The sequence below is a fragment of the Epargyreus clarus genome, unplaced genomic scaffold, assembly GCF_041222505.1.
Source record: "Epargyreus clarus isolate Ecla_fem2 unplaced genomic scaffold, WU_Ecla_fem_2.2 ptg000005l, whole genome shotgun sequence".
NCBI lineage: Eukaryota > Metazoa > Arthropoda > Insecta > Lepidoptera > Hesperiidae > Epargyreus > Epargyreus clarus.
The window spans coordinates 14,189,750-14,207,378 of record NW_027332213.1 but is presented as its reverse complement, the minus strand read 5'-3'; the positions used below and the strand labels follow the sequence as shown (position 1 = coordinate 14,207,378).

Below are 17,629 nucleotides of genomic sequence, written 5' to 3'. Positions count from 1 at the left end.
GCCTGTACATATAAATGTAGCTTTATGTAGTGGCTTACTGTACTATTAATTATTTCTTTACAAATTCTTATTCTAGTTTGGCAATTAGCACATTTTAGTAACATTTTGGAAGCATTATGATATACACTTAAGGTGCAGCGCACACTGTGATTTATCTCACTTGTATTTCTAATATTTTTACATGTCATATATTTGGTGATATATTTAACACTTCCTCCGTTAATTTTTTATCTATCTATCAACCAAAGCTCAACATTTGACACTTTCTGCCTACTAGAAAACTCCGAACTCCGGCTGCACTCGGCTACTTCCTATATAGGGACTAAGGTAAAATGCCCTTATAGATAATAACCGCAATGTGCGCTATCCCTTAAGTTTCTGAAAACAACTAGTGGCTACGAGAAGAAGTGCTTCCCTCTTTATTTAAAAACAACAACCAACAATTGCAGATTGCACAAGACATTTTGAATTTCACAAGTAATAGGAAAAACACATATAATTATAATATAAGTAGAAAAAGTGACAAACCTTGTTCATATCATACATTTATTGCAGATTTCTGGACCATTACTAATCAAAAACACGAAGATATACCTAATGTGAAATAGCAAACGCAAATGCAGCCCATCTGATGGTAAGTGTTTGCTGTCCATGACACTATAATCAACATCAGGATAGGATAGGAGTCATATAAGAAATCTATAACAGATGCGTTGCTACCCCTGAGGAGTTCATTTAAACGTCTGCTGTAAGTTCTACCTTACCACACTCTTCAAACCAGAAGTGAGAACACAACAGCGCTTAACACTGCTATTATAAAGCACAAACTAGTATGGCTGTAGTACCTCCGGAATCGAAGCACGTCGCACGAACAGTTCTACCACCGTAAATTCTTGGACTATTATTACCGATATTATTTCATATTATTAAACCGTTTCATATTATTAAAAAATAAGGAAATTTTCTTGGATTAATGGTCCAGAAACCTGTCCGTAACGCGAACAATAAAGAGTTGTTCCCATTATTTGAATCAGCGGTAAATATAAAAATCAGTTAAATATAAGTTTATATCATTTCTTAAATTGAAAATTATCGTAAAGTGGTGCAACGGAGTCTTTAAAAAGTTAACTCTTTTATAAATAAAGTTCTTGTTTAATCAATGTAATGGAAATGCTAAATGACTTGTTCGCCGAGCCATTATTTTTCTACTATAGGGAACGGGTCTCCTCTAAGTCCGAGAATTTTAGACCATAGTCCACCGCGCTTAGAAGGTACAGGTTGGTAGTTTTATACACCTTTAAGAATACTTCTTGATGCTGGGCTCGGGTCTTCTCTTAAAGTAAGGGTTTTCGGCCATAGTCCACCGCGCTGCCTAAGTGCGTATTGGTAGACTTCGCACACCCTTTGAGAGCGTTTTCTGTGGACTGTAAGCATGACTTACTTATAGGCTTCCTCACGATGCTTTCCTTCACCGTTTAAACAAGTGATTATTAATTTCTTATACGCGCATAATTTTGAAAAATCAGAGATGCGTGTTTGAAGCTCGGACCTCCCAAATAAAACACAAGGATTCTAACCACTAGGCTTATAAATGGCTTGTATTAAATCTGTTTTCATTTAAATCAATTAATTTACTCACTCACTTAGCATTTTCATTAAATTGAACAAACACAGAACAGTTATAATTTGTTGCTATTTTAGCTAACACTTATATTAATTTTATTGCTTTAACAGTGACTATTCATTTCAATACGTAATATGTATATTTAGTATCTCACAACAAATTAGGAAGAGCATACATTACTTGAGGCACAATATTAGGGCATTTACACACAGGCCACTGACGACACTTATGACTTGATGAGATTTTCTATAAGGATTTTTATTTTCGATTAATGATATTTTATATTTTCTGTAAGATACAAATATCATTATTCACTCTTTTGTTGAGATGTGTGTATTATTATGGCAATTTTATAATTTCTCAAGAGTAAACTTTATTTTAAAACTGATTATATAAAAAACCAAAATTATGAGAAAAACTCATATACAAAATTCAATTCCATTTTGCTAGTTGGTATGTAATTATAGATGTTAGACTGAAACTTTTACGATTATGCAGCTTCATTTAATTAGTCAAATTTATACAGTCGTAAGTTGACCGTATGTAAAAACCCTTAAATTGTAGTTAAGATCAGAAGTACAAATTGTTTTATTATGACTAATTGACCGGCATTTAAATTTAACAACATATTTGACTATAAGCAGTCATGGTGCAACATTGTTTGCACAAAACTTGGGCAAACATTGGCCACACGCCTAGTTTTGACTCAAATTTGTTGGGATAAAATAGAAGCTGGTTTTAAACCGTTACATTGAAAATTAAGGCTTTTTGGCCATATTTTTTAAGTTGGCAACATTATACACAAGTATCACATTATGAAATCTTCAAGTCATTGCCAAATTAAAAAATATGGCAAAATTTAATTCATACGGTTTATCTCAGCGCCGATCTTACCCCAACATACTTTATAGTATCAAATATCCCTGATATTTAGAAAAAATACTAAAGTCTAGCGAGACTTCATTAATAAATCTTTTTTATAACTAAGTTGAAGACACTCATTGCTTATCTTTCATTTTTAACGCTACCCGCCTTTGAAATATACCAATAAGTATAAATATAATTTTCAATTAACTTTTTGTACGAATTTTGTTAATAATTTTCATAAAAAAATAATCACACGCCTAATCCTAATATGGATAAGTTATTAAAAGAAAAAATACTTATCACATAATATGTGATATTTTATACAAAGTAACCGAATGGATTTATAATAGATATTATTTTTCAAACATAGTCTGTGAATTGGCTATACAGGGTGAATTTTCAATTTTCAAGTGGACGTGTGTGGCCCAATTCGAAAGTATACTCCGAAATATGCTCAAAGAAGTTACGGAGCCAATTTAAAAAAAAACTAAATGTGTAGAATAACATTTAATAAAATCTGAGGTCTAAGGGTTCGTACACAAAACTGCGATGCGACGTCGCATCGCAAAAATCTGCGAGCTCCCTCGACGCATCGCAAGAACTTGCGAATTGATTCGCATCGCACAGTGGTTGTTGTTGTTGGTCACCCTGAGAGACGCTACGCCGCACGATATCGCATCGCAGCAATTCGCATCGCAATTTTCTGCGTTGCGAATTCGCATCGCGTCGCATCGCAGTTTTGTGTTCGAGCCCTTAAACGGGAACCGATGTGATAATTCCTTTTGAAACACGCCTCTATATTGTGCTATCGGCTAGTGGCGCTTACTCATATAAGGATCAAATTCTGGTAAGTAATGATAAATGACAAAATAAAGGAATAGGCTTATTGAAAAAAATCTTACATAGGTGTCCCATTCTTTTTTGAAAAATTCACCCTGTATAATGAAGCCAATAATAGACGAGATTTGACATGAAATCAATTGGACTAATGTTATATCAGAAAACGTTTCCTGCACTTTAAGTAAATTTGGTTACTATATACATTACACATATACAAGTAATTTGTTATAAGATTGCCAGTAAACGTGTTTAGTCATATTATCACATCGACCATTTTATCTCTAGAACGTTAAATAATTTGAATACGTCAAAAGTTTATCAACCTTATGTATGTCAAAAAAGATAATGTAGAAATATCGTCAAATTAAAATAATATAAAAAAAAAACCGCCAATCATTATGCGGAAAAAATTGCCTATTAAAATAACTATACTATATTTATTAAGTGTAACAATGAAAAACGAAAATAAATTAAAATAAGTCTAAACTATAATAAGTATATTAATTAATTATAATATAAACAGAAAATAATGAAGAGAATATATCTTCAATGGAAGCGACGATGAAAAGACGAGGTAAAAACCGTAGTAATGGTGGGTAAATAGTAATTTTAATGTTGCAACACTCCCAAGTACGCCGTCAGAACGTTCACACAAAAATAATATATTGCTTATAAGCTATTGTGTTGTAATTTTTGTAAAAACGAATTTTTCACACCGAAATGGTAAAATAAGGATTCTTGTATTTTAGGACACATTTTAACAGAGTTTCGTATCTTATTTTGACAAATAAAGATGTTTGATTGATTGATTGTATGAAGTGAGTAAAAGGCATTATTAATGTCATTTATAAAATTCAACATGGTTCGATCGTAACATATGATATTGTAAAGTAGAATTTGTCGTGAACCGGGGCCATCACAGCTACGGAGGACGGCGGTTGCCCGCTCATAGAGTAATTTAAACGTAGAACCCTCTGTGGTTCATCTCCGACGGCACCGCCGCCGCACCTATTTCTACCTAGTAACAGCAGCGTTAACCGATTCAATGCGGCGGCCTTTTGGACAATCTTTAACGCCTGGCTGCGAACAAATATTTCGTGGCACAACTGTGGTGCCAAACGCCAGGGACTTTGATGGCACCGCTAAGGTGCCATCCGCCTTGAATTGTAACTTATCGTTTTTTTTTTGCTTTTTCCTTCTGTAAGTTTAGTAGCCACCCAAAAGCGAAAGTAAATGGTTTAACAGTTCGATTAGTGTTTACAAAACTGACTATCTACGTGTAATAACGGAAATGGAAGGTAAATGTCTTATTTCTATCAGTTGTTGTAAACATTTTTGTAAGTTTTTAATGAATTGATTGTTTTAGTGTTACTATAGAATTAAATATGAACATTCGAGACGTGAAGAGCGCTATGATAGTTCTTTTACGGTGTTTCGTTTAGAATAAAAATTGAAATTATTAATGGATAGGTTTCGAATAGAATATCGAAATTGATTGCGCTACTTATTCAGACAAAGATAAACACCAAAGTACGAATATTTTAATCCAGTTTCTATTGGCTTACTATTAACGAAAAGTAGGTACTATTATAGTAATACAATCACAATAATTTGCAAAATAACATAATATATATTTTTGAAAGGTTTACAATCCCTGAAGTATGTGAAATCACGTGATCTGCTGAAACTGATATTCTAGTAAGGAACTACGTGATAAATAAAGACACTTTTGTTTTCAGAACAACTTTGATAAACGTCAATTTATCCGAGTTTTATGGCTTCAAATTTTGGCACCTCTCGGGTGCCACCCGCCATACACAAAAGAAACGGCATGGCACAACTGTTGTGCCATCCGCACGGAATCGGATAAGCGCTGTTGTGCTCTGGTTGAAGGATGTGGTAAGAGAGACATACTTATGCGAGGCAATCCAGGTTAGTCTTTACGGGTATCGGCGAATTTGTGGGCGATCTCAGGTATGAATATAACCTTATCTGGGGTTAAATACAGATGCACATGGGCTGCAGAAGCCACTTACCATCAGGTGGATTGCATGCTCGTCTGCCACTCTTATATTATAAAAAGTTTCTCCAAAACAGTTGAGCGCGCCGTTATATGTCGCGGATCGCAAGCAGCGGGTGTTTTAACGAATCCCTAAGCGCCGTATGCCAGTACTGAGTACACTCACGATCATATCGTAAAAAATGTTTATTTTAATATGCACTGAATTCATTCATATCAATTCCTTTTTACAATAATAGCAAACAATGTTACTTTGTGAACATTTCTGACGGGTTTTCTTTGGGAGTAAGTTTGAATATTATTATATCTTATATAGAAAAGTAAGAACATACAAGCGGGGTACCTATACCGAAATGCCCTTAAAAATTTGACTAAAATACTCGTTACACCCTTCGTCACACAACAGATTTCGTACGGGGATAGTACAGTAGGATTAATGGCACGTATTGGGCCATTGTCTACAGACAATGAACGTGTCAGACACGGGCCATGGCAGACAAAATCATATTTTTCTATATAATATTAGGACAGGCACTGCCGCGGTCGTGTTACGATAGTTATAAAGATAAATACTCTTTGTATACAAAAATACGATTTTGTCTGTCACGGCACGTGTCTGACACGCTTTGTGTCTGTAGATGTAAATGAACCCTAAATGTGTTTATAAGCATCAGCGCGTCATTTTTAATGACAAACGAATATATAAAACACTGACAGTAGTACGGATATCGATTTGGAATATATTCATCGAAGAGTCGATTTTTGGTGAAAAAATGCCGATTTTTGGAGAAACTTCTTTATGTGAAATTCTAGAATGTTGATTCGATTTTAAACCGATCTTATTCGGGTAGAATTGCCATACCTAACTGAAGGTACATGGCGTTGTCAACCAAAACAAAAAATATAGTAAATATTATTGTAGAAAACAATGCATTCAATTATCCTAATGACCTGCAATATAGTTCCAGTAATTAGAGTTTAATTGTTATGGTTTAAAATACTTCATTATTTTTACAAAGATATGTTTTTACAGAACTAATGTCGTTATTGTACAGTATGTTACATTTTATACACAGAATGGGATCGTAGGTAATGAAGTTTGCCGTTGAGGGCGCCACTGTAGCGCATGTCAGTACTTTTTAAACTAGGAACATTTACGCCGGTGGCGCCATCTACATATTTTGGGTCAGTGACTTTAAAAACGGTTACAATACATGAATATTCTCAGCAATAAGTCATATGTCTATAGGAGTCTTTAAAACAAGGCCCCCAAGACAATAAGGAAACCGAATAACAACTCTCACGCTAAATATTACAAATCTTAAACTATGTAAGTACGTCACATGAAATAAACCGCTTAGTTAGAAAAATGACAATTTTATACACAAAAAAATCTGTTGCATGACTCACATTAGTTTGTTTAACTGTACGTAAAATGCTCTCTATCCTCCTCCGATAATGTACACACACTTGGTCCTGTATTTACACATTAGAATTTAAATTCAAATTTAACTAATTATTTACAACGCGGCGACCCGCGGACACTCAACGTATCTATAGGAAAAATACTTAGTCAAGCGTTGCCCTTACAACTAAGGAACCCTGAATACAAAACTAATTAAGACAATAGAAAAGAGTCTATATTTAAACGTGATACGAGACGTCTGCAGTTTTCAATGTCTGTCTGTCACATTCGGGAAACATTTACACGAGATTTATGTACATATAAGTGTTGCGGCAACAATAAGTCTTTCAACGAAACGTATGAAGTGTCGAGCGGATCGCCCGCGGATACAGCGCTACGCCTCCGTGGCGACGGGCTCGCGCGCGTGGTGGATCTTCACGTGTTTGTTGTGATTCGACTTGTTGCTCGACGTCTTCCCACATATATTGCAGGAGAACGGCCGAGCGCCGCTGTGAACCTTCATATGCTCGGAGAGGTAGTAGTTCCTGTGAAACGACTTACCGCACTCGGGCACCTTGCAGACGTACTTCTTGGCCGTCTCGTGTTCGCGCACGTGCCGCTGGCAGTTGTACTTGCGGATGAACTGGCAGCCGCAGTACTTGCAGGTGTAGGGCTTGACGGACTTGTGGGCGTTCATGTGAGATATGTACTCCGTCTGGCGGATGAACGCGCCCTTGCAGAGGTTGCACTTGAAGGGCTTGGCGGAGCGGCTGGCGTGGGTCCAGCGGTGCAGCTTGAGGTTCCACTTGGTGGTGAAGGCCTTGTTGCACACGATACACACGAAGGGCCGCTTGCCGCTGTGCGTCTGGAGATGCGCGCGTAAATTCGTCCGCAGGTACAACTGGAATTTTTTAGGAAATTTTTATACTGACTTGTTAAGGGACTTATCACATGGGACTACTGTTTTATTTAATTTTTTCCAGGATTGGTATAGTTTTCAAAATATTTACATAAATGCTTATAACGTGCAAAATATAAAAAAAGTATTAAAAAAATTACCTTTACGTACCAAGAATGAATTTTGTTATATTTTTATAAAGTATCTATCAAAAGCTTTTTCCTAAAATTATAACTTTGACTATAACAAAAAATTACTATTAATTATTCCACTATTTGGCAAAGATAATTACAAATGGGGGAACTATAAGCTCAGTTCGCATTATAAGCCCGTTTAAATCAATCTATTCAATGTCTATATATTATATTTTATATCAATAATAATTAAAAACTACTACTACTAGAATTCTACTAGAATTGTCAAATTTCCTACTAGAAAAAACATTCAAGTCATTGGGTGTTAATAAAGAGTGTTAGACATCTACAGTGTCATCAATAACTTGGTACACACACCTGCTTACAAACAGGACACGGCACATTGTCGACTTTACCCCGCGCTCGTTCCGACAGATAATACGCGTTGTGCGTCCTCCTCACGTGTCGTGTGAGCGAGGCCGCGTGGACGAACTTGTCGCTGCAGTGGAGGCACGCCTTGGGCCGCTCCTCGTGCGTCTCCTTGTGCCAGAGCAGCTTCGCGCGCGAGTGGTACACCGCGCCGCAGTGGCACACGTAGTCGCGCACCTTCGCCTTCTTCTGGAAGTGGTGGCGGTCCCTGCGGAGTACGGAATAGGGGTTGTAGGACGGTCGCGTGATACAGTAACTTTGACGATCGGAATATTATTGTAATTGAATTCTTATGTATAATCCGCGCCAAACTGCTAGTCCGCTCTGAAGTTGTTGCGAGCAGGTGTAGTCATACAATTTACTATGGCGACGTGTTTCATTTCTATATTCAGAGCGGACTAGCAGTTTTACTAAAAAAAACTACCAGCTAAATGTGCTCGAAGTGTGTCGTCCGTCGCGTGCATCACGTGGTCTATAATGGCGGCACTAATTTTAAGAAATAGAATATGAGCAAGCAGGCAGTAATGTAAAAATCTGTCAACGTTCGCGCACTCATGTTATACTCATACTCATATTATTTTTCAATATACACACGCGAGCGTACATCAGCGTTAATTTTAGTGGACGCCACATGTAGTGAGAAAATGGATTATTTTCTCCCTTAAATTTTTACACCACAGTAATCACTGAATCAATGTACTAACAGATTCGAGTTCCTAACAAGTACCGAAATAAAAAAAAAATTAAATCCCACATCTGTCGCGGTTGAGGTAGCGTTCGAATTCGATACTAGTTTTAGGAAAAAAATATTGTAACTGACAATTTGTAAGTGCCACCGTAGGCCTATACAAAATAAATATTGTTCATTTCATCACCTGTGCTGCACCATGTTGGAGTACCGCCTGAACGCGTCGTCGCAGTGGGTGCACTTGAACGGCGCGCGGCCCGTGTGCACGTTGTAGTGCTCCGACAGCTTCTGCCGCGTCATGAACCGCTTCTCGCACACGTCGCATCTGCGGGGACATCGTATCGTCTCACAAAATTATGTCCACTATGGTTTTGTAAACATAAAACATCCAATAACTACACAATTATTATAAAAACAAAAAATATAACCGCTTAAAAATATAGTCTGGTATTTAACATTTAGGCTGCAGTGGCTGGAGTGTCAAAAATCAGACATTCACATATGCACTAGAAAAACATTACCATCAATAGTTAGATAAAAAGGAAAAGTGCTACAATCAGTTTAGTCTTTACCAAATATAAGGCATTGCTTGAATCGATCTTGACTACAATACCTGGACTAGTTGTGATTGGGTCTAACAATGGACCAAACGTGAATAAAGTCATATCGTTTTTAATTCAACAATTTATCGCAATAGCAATAAAAATGTAATATTAACACATATTGCCAAATAGGCAATAAATTATAAATAAATATGTTTTAATAAGTATATGATTGAGATCATCAGTAATTTACATAAACATAAAAATGAGGCCACAGACATCATATAAACTGGAATTTGCATAAACTAAAACGAATGACAGTATTCACTAATCTAATACTACTTAATATTATACACATCAAATTTCACACAACACACTAAACACAACAAAGAAACTTTTTTTTTTATCATATAGAAGTAGTAGACGAACATGTAGTCCATCTGATGATAAGTAATCAATCCCAGATAGGATTAAATATTCCTACCTGACGTCGACCACAGATGCGCTACCCCTGAGGACTAAGCTGGAATGCCTCGGAAAAGTATGTCTCCCTTACCACACCCTTCAAACCATAACACGCAGCCCTTTACACTGCTGTAATTTGCCAGAAATAGGTATGGCGGTGGTGACGCCGGAGACGAACCACAAAGGATTCTACCACCTACAAATTCACATTGAAAACACAACACAAAAATCATATCACCAACTCGTTCAACCAACCGACTCACTTGTAATTCTTTATCCCGAGGTGAGTCTTCATGTGCAACGCCAGGTTCGCGCGCTTGAAGAAGCACTTGCCACAGGTCATGCACTCCAGGGGGTGTATCTTGAGGTGAGCGTGGAACGCCGCGTCGCTCAACTGGTCCACCTTGCACGTGGGGCAGACGTAGTCCCTCCGTCTCCGCTTCGTCTCCTGCTTGATGAGACCCTCGATCGCAGGCTTGGACTCGTTCATCGCGTCGTACACCTGCAGCATTGTGGACGCGAGGTCCGGCTTCGAATCGCCCAACGATAACAGATTCGTGGCCGCTAACGCCATTGTACCTGAAATAGCAATAATGTTGCGATTAATAAATTATAAAGACATCATGTTTACAATATTTTGTAATAATATACATATATTACAGTTAGAGTTATGTGATAAGTGATAAGGCAAATGCGATGGTCCCTTTCACGAAGTTAAAAACAAGCTTGCAATAAATCTGTTTTGAATGTCTGTCTAAAGTTGACTACATATATGTTGTTGAGTGTCTCTTCTTTGCTACACCCTCCAAACCATAAGACAGCAGTGCTTAACACTCCTTTTATTAGGCAGAAATGTAACAATGGTTCCACTGGAGTCAAACCACCAAAAACCCTGTCACCGTACTTACTGTTTAAATGCGACTTAAAATTATATTTGTACGCCATTTATGGCAGAATGAGCGAAAATTCTTGACTATAACACCAATGTATACACCTTATTCTACAAATAAAGATTTTTGTATTTGTATTACAAAGTTGTATATGAATACTTCTTGTATTGATGACTCACCGTCCATCACACCGTCATCGGTCTTCTCCTCCTTCTTGATGGCGCGAGCGGTGACCATCCTGCTATAGCTGGTGAGCGAAGCCTTCCCGCTGGAGCACGCTGGCGGCGCGTGCACGAGAGCCCGGTGCGCTCGCAACTCCCGCGCACTCGTGAAACGGGCACAACATGCCGCGCATAGGAACTGCCGCCCCTTGGGGTACGGGAGATCGTCCTCCCTGGGGAAGCAATGGAAGTGGATTCAGGTGCGATTGGAGCTACGCGTTCAACAGTTTCGAACGTTCGCAAAGGGCCTGGAAATTACCACGCCGGTTCAGACAGCGCGGCGCGTTGAGGGCGTACGCTAAAACTGTCGCGGGTTCATGGAACAGGCGTCCGCTCCGTAACTTAGTGTGGTCACCATAGATTAGTAAAGATTACTCACTCCTAACAAGAAAATGTAACAAGTTTTGACAATTTAAATTGTCACTGTCATCTATTTTCGTGTTTGAAAAATATATAAAAAATGTAGTTATTAAATCATTTAAGAATGTAACGATATTTATCCGCACTTTTTCGTCGAGTACGTGTTTTTGCACCAATTAACTGCGCATGTCGGCATTGTTCCGCGACATTAAATTACACCGTGACAGCCATTAAATAACTGACAGAATTGTCAGCCGTTTAAGCCATTTAATTGCTTACTTTAATGACAAGGCGGTGAGATATCTATACTTATCTATGGTGTTCACAAAAAATGGTTGTGAACGAGCGCCCGCCGCGCGCTGCGTGATAAAAAAAAATGGCGCTGCGCATACTAATCTTCAACAAGAACATGCTAACGTGCTCCCGCGTCAGTTATAACGTACACCCCTAATCTTTTATTTATAAAATTAGTTGGAGTAAGGGCTCTTACACAAAACTGCGATGCGACGCGATGCGAATTCGCAACAAAGAAAATTGCGACACGAATTGCTGCGATGCGATATCGTGCGGCATAGCGTCTCCCAGGGTGACCATTCTTTCGACAACCGTCAACCGTACGGAACGTATTTTGAAAATTAGTCGTGACATGAATCGTAAAAAGAAGTGTGCACTTTTGTTATTGCTTAAGAGATACAGGAAAGAGTAACAAAGAAAATTTTGGGATCATCCATTTATCTAATTCATATATATTTTATTTTATATTTAGTTTCCCAAAGAACAGGGCGCTCCTCAATCGGTAATATAAAACAAGTCAACGACGTACTGTGTATTTTTTTTACATTAAAGTATACGTCTTCCCACCCAACAAATACAGGTCTGTACGTCTTCCCCACGTGCTGTCCCAGAACGATCTAAAAATGGCGTCAACAAGTGTGACGAAACATCGCAGGAATGTGCGATGCGAATTAATTCGCAAGTTCTTGCGATGCGTCGGGGAGCTCGCAGTTTTTACGACGCGACGTCGCATCGCAGTTTTGTGTACGAGCACTAATACCGGAGCAGAAGCAAAACCGTACTATTAAAATTGTAAGCTAGTGTGACCATATTTAAAAAAAATAACATCTTATACGTGATTTTCATGGTGTAGTCTACAATTTCAATCGTACAGTTATATCCGAGTTCCGATACTACCCCAAGTAACTTTATACCATGATACATAAATATAATTCCGGCATCCATAACAGAGAATCTTATGTTATTCTAAAAGTTATAAGTAATATATTGTAACATATACATAATTAGTATTAGCTTGCGCTTACAAAATGCACACTAATTACTGCCATTTAATGGTTTCCTACAATTACAAGGCGGTGAGATATCAATACTTATCTATGATAGAAATATAATAGTTCCGGCATACAGACCAGAGCCGGCGGCGGGGGTCGCTAGCGCGGCGCGCGGCGGCGGGGGCGCGCGCGGGGCCGCGGGGCGCTGCCGCCGCGCTTCACGCGTTGGTGCGTTTTGCGCCTAGCAGATCAAATTCGCAACATGCACGCGTGGTCCAAACACCATAAATTTAGTTAAGCTAACGCCTATTGCACCTTTGTGTGTGTGTGTGTATGTGTGTGTGCGTGTGTGCGCGCGCGCGCGCGCGCGCGAGTGGTACGTGCGTGTGTGTGTCTATGTGTGTGTGTATGTGTGTGTGTGTGCGTGCGTGTGCGTGTGTCTGCGTGTGCGTGTGTGTGTCTGCGTGTGCGTGTGTGTGTGTGTTTCTGCGTGTGCGTGTGCGTGTGTGTTAGTTCTGTGACGGCCAAACTAATCCTGCACCATAGTGTTAGTCGAGTTGGAGACGACTTCGAAACCAATTTTCAAAGTCGCATACAAATGCACAAATAAATTGAAATGGTAATTGATCATGCACTTCGCAATATCTGAAAACTTGTTATTGTGCTGAACGGTTGATTAATTTATTAAAAATACGAGCCACTGAGTTAGTAATTGCAATATTGTGTGACTAGTGATAAAAATTGGTTTTAAACAGGTACTTATACTCACAAGGGTTCTCTCTTTTCGGTGGTATCGATTTCGGAGCCATCTGAGACCCAACTTTCCCGTGCAATAAGGTCGTACGGTTCCGAAGGGGTCACCTCTGTATACATCTGAAACATTTAATTGAAAACTAAAACCACAATATATATTTTACAAATTCTTTAGCCACAATAAACGTTATTAAGTCGAGTTATTTTCAATTCTATTTACGCTAAGTATAAGAAATGAATTTTTAGACGAGTCATTTAATTTGAAAACATCATCATTTACTTTTATGTCATATTCCATATCTTCGTTTAATTTTGTGTAAATTAATTTTCGCACTTTTTAAGTTTTTTAGTTAACAAGGATTATATCATTTATTCAGTAATTTTGAAATTGAAATGTGATTTTGAATTTCAAAATTACCTAGAATAGTTCTGTATAATGTCTATGTCTATTTTGATGATTTTCAACATACACAAAAGAATATAATTTAAAATGATGAACAAAACCTTACCCCACTCCACGGCGATTCCATGTCTCCGTTGCTCTCTTGCCCGCTGAGCTCCCCGCGAGGCGGCATGCGTTCATCAGCACATATGTTCAGAGACATCTCCCCCTCGCTGCGACTCTCGCTCAGCACGTCCACTTTACTATCCCGCACACACTTCTCCCCCACATGCCCCACCTCTCCACCAATCCCTGGGTAACCCACGGCGTTTTCCGCAATCTTGTAGTTTTCGTGTATGAAATTCGGCAATACAAACTCTGTCTCGCTTGCTTTATGCGGAGTCGCATTCCATATATTGTATATACCGTCTTTCGTACTGTTCTTGACTGCATTTGATTCCTTTACGGCATCAAAGGCTTCCCCCCGGTCAGGAGTGTAATAATCTACGTAAAGGCTATTTCCAAAGTAATTTTCATTTATCATGTTAGCAAACTGCTTATTTTTTGATGCAGCTTCGAGTTCTAGTAGCTCCTTGTGGTTCGAATCTTCGTCCAAATCGCCCGTAATCATGTTCCCATATGAGATAACACTGATAGGCCTTAGACTCTCTGGTGCTGTGTCTTCCCTGGACGTGTCTGTTTCATTGTTAAATACACCTTCATTGCTCGTATTGACTTCTTCCTTTACTTGAACATCATCGACAGGAATACCATGGTATCCTTGGGTAGGACTTAATGATGATGGTACAATTGGTTCAATGTCCATAGACTGTTCTTCAGTGTCAGCATCAAACTCATGAATACTGTCAGTATCCATATCTTTTATCCTTTTAATTGGAATAATTGGCAATATATCATTCTTTATTTCGTTTTTCTCTTTTAAAGATATCCTATTTATGCTAAAATTTTCCGGTATTATACAACTAGATGAGGAAGGTATAGGTTCTGTTATATGTGAGTTTGATGACCCCGCTACAGGAAAGGACTTGGCATTCTTGATTTGTAAAACTTTTTTATGTTTCTTCACATATATGTTGTTCAATCTAAGGGCATTATTTTTATGTGATTTTACTTGCAACCTTTTTTGTTTGTCTATATTTGTATCCCTTTCTATCTTTTGTTCTATTTTGATTTCTATTTTATTGTCCACATTTTTATGAAATGTTGGAACAGATTTTTGGTGTGCAGATAATGTGGGTTGGTCAGTTGAATTCTCCCCCAACTCGGACAATTCACTGCAGGGTGATATCGAAGGTTTCTCATTACAGATCAAGTCAGGAACTGGACAACTATCTGAAAACTCAGTTTCCATTTTAGTATCACATTCTGATTTGGACGATACAATGTTTTTAATTGCAGAAAATGAGTGGGGTGCTAATCTTCCACCATTAGGAATACTTTGTTGTATGCAAAAGTTCTGCTTAGTGTCATCTATATCGGGCAATATCTTTTCGGGCGAGTCCGAGCGATTAGAATATTCATTATCTTCAGATCCTGTTAAGTCCATGACTGTATTGAGCATATTTTTGTTATGCTGAACAGGAACTTCGACTTTAATATTGCTAAGTATTTTAAGACCTTTGCTTGGGCCTGGTGCATCAAATCTTGGTTCTATTTTTTCATCTTCTATTTTTGTCCGTGTTAGAGTTTTATCATCGGAATTTGATGAGGAAATAGATGTAGGTGTACCTGAATCATGCAGGTTTGCGACTGAAGTAATAATAGGGCTCACTTCGATTATCAGGGTCTTCTTTGCATCATTGGCATTGTTAGGTGGTATTGTATTATTATCTAAATTGGACATGTTTTTAAACGTAGTGTCATTGTAAAATGTCGTATTACACGGCTTAGCTATTACTTGCGGGCCAGTGGGATATAAACCAGAATTTCCAAACTGATCTACCACCATAACATTCTGATACAACGAGCTAGTCTGAGCTACATTTGTGACAGTGTTATGACCGCCTAGGACTGCCGGGATACTTGAAATAAATGGCTTTCCGTTAAGGCTATGCACCATTTCTCTATATACAATTTGTGAATTTTGAGTAACTACAGTAGTACCTGGAGTGAAAGTACTGGACGACATTTGGTTGGTGCCCACTTGTGGGGGCAATGATTTGGTATCAAACATTGTTGAGCATGGTATAGTACTCCCAGTCATTATCATATTACTCTGAATATTCTTCTGAACAAATGTGGGCGCTGCAGGAACCACTACATGCAATGGCTTGACTCCAGGTGTTATGTATCTTTGCACACAGCCAGGTACATTTGGTTTCAAAAGCAAATTTGGCTTCGGCAGAATTTTTAGTACATTACTTATTCTTCTAGTGGCTGTTGAAGTTAAACTTGGTTGTAACTTAGCATTTGGTGTTTGGGTGGTTTGTGGACCATAAGAAGGAAAAACATTGCTAGGATTATCCATAGTAGTATACTCTGAACTCCGAGAAAACTTAACCTCCCTGTCCTCTGGGCAATCCGGGTAATATGAATACTGTTGATCATAATCTGATCCCGTTGGGTTTGAATCATATGTTTGTTGCATTTTATCAGACTTTGATGAATATGATGTGTCAGAATACTGACTGCTGGGAAGATTACTACTATCAAAGTTACTGTCTCCAACTCTAATCTCCGGAGTTCCATTTCTGGAAGCATTTGACAATGAGCTGGATTTGTTTCTACTTGGTGTTCTACGCCAATACTTTTCATTGTCAGTACTACGCTGAGAGCTCATCCACCGAACTCCATCCTCTGTGGCCGGTGTTCGAGATCTACTTCTGTAGGAGCGCTCTGACCTCACCGTCACAGGACTGGAGGTTCTGCTATTGAAGCCTACATTCTTAGCTGAGAGGCAGCACAGAGCTTTAATGACTTGGTCCTTGGGATGGGTGTCCAAGTGTGACTCCAAGCTCATGCCACTGTGGAGATACAGCGTACAGACGGGGCATTGCACTCTGCTCTGATCCATGTTTCAAGGTTGGTGTCTTGTGACAGTAAAATTATAAAAGGAAATCTGCGCACAGGGTGGCCCTGGCGTTGCGTGCACAGTCGTTAAATAGCCGCGAGGCTGCGTTCCGTGCCGTGTCCGCGATGCGCATATCTTCCACTCACACGAAACGCGGACGGCCAACAATACATATCTTCGTTGTAACTCAACTTCTTATCGATCTGCCAGACAAAATAACAACATAAATATAACACACTCACATTCGGACTGTCAAATACCAAAAACTCGTTCGACGCACTACTGGAGGACAAAAGAAAACAAAACTTCCCAGATAAAGGCCATTGAGACATAAAAAAGTCGAATACGAGGAAGAAAGAATTGAATACATTTTGTTGTGTTGTAACACGTTAACGGGGCTCACCTCGAAATAATATTTGTCATGTATTGTCCATTGCACTGATAACTCTGAAATAGAACTTTTAACTATTTACGACTACACTAATCTAAAAATATTTCCAAATTGTCAGACATATTGTGATATTGCAGACGTCTCGATCACAGGTTCACAATTTCACATCACATCACCACAGAATGCTCACACGGCTCACATACAAATCTTTTATTCCGATATACGTATGGAAACATCAACATGCGCGTCGTGGCAATGTGATATAATTTTGTAAGTATACATTTTCACTGATAATGAGAAATATTGAACGCCGCCTGCGTAGAACGAAATACGTATCATTTTAGGATACAGATAAAAAATAGAACCCAGCAGGAAGGTTTTTTTTAAACGTCCTAAAATATCA

The 17,629-nt window shown here is 38.5% G+C and overlaps 1 protein-coding gene across 1 annotated transcript; it reads right to left on the bottom strand.

The window, feature by feature from the left end:
• Positions 1-6,269: 6,269 nt before the first annotated feature.
• Positions 6,270-17,417, bottom strand: LOC140742375 (uncharacterized). Its single transcript, XM_073073296.1, has 8 exons — positions 17,239-17,417; positions 13,932-17,038; positions 13,439-13,542; positions 10,982-11,196; positions 10,176-10,491; positions 9,093-9,230; positions 8,167-8,425; positions 6,270-7,657 (listed from the first exon to the last, which is right to left on the bottom strand). Exons 2-8 carry the CDS (start codon positions 16,836-16,838, stop codon positions 7,151-7,153), a joined length of 4,446 nt encoding a protein of 1,481 aa, XP_072929397.1. The 5' UTR covers positions 16,839-17,038; positions 17,239-17,417; the 3' UTR covers positions 6,270-7,150.
• Positions 17,418-17,629: the final 212 nt, after the last annotated feature.

Coding starts and splice junctions, on each gene's coding strand:
- LOC140742375 (XM_073073296.1), bottom strand. CDS start 16,838: ATGGATCAGAGCAGAGTGCAATGCCCCGTCTGTACGCTGTATCTCCAC. Junction 10,492..10,981: donor CGATGACGGTGTGATGGACG/GTGAGTCATCAA, acceptor TTGCTATTTCAG/GTACAATGGCGTTAGCGGCC. Junction 8,426..9,092: donor TCCAACATGGTGCAGCACAG/GTGATGAAATGA, acceptor CGTACTCCGCAG/GGACCGCCACCACTTCCAGA.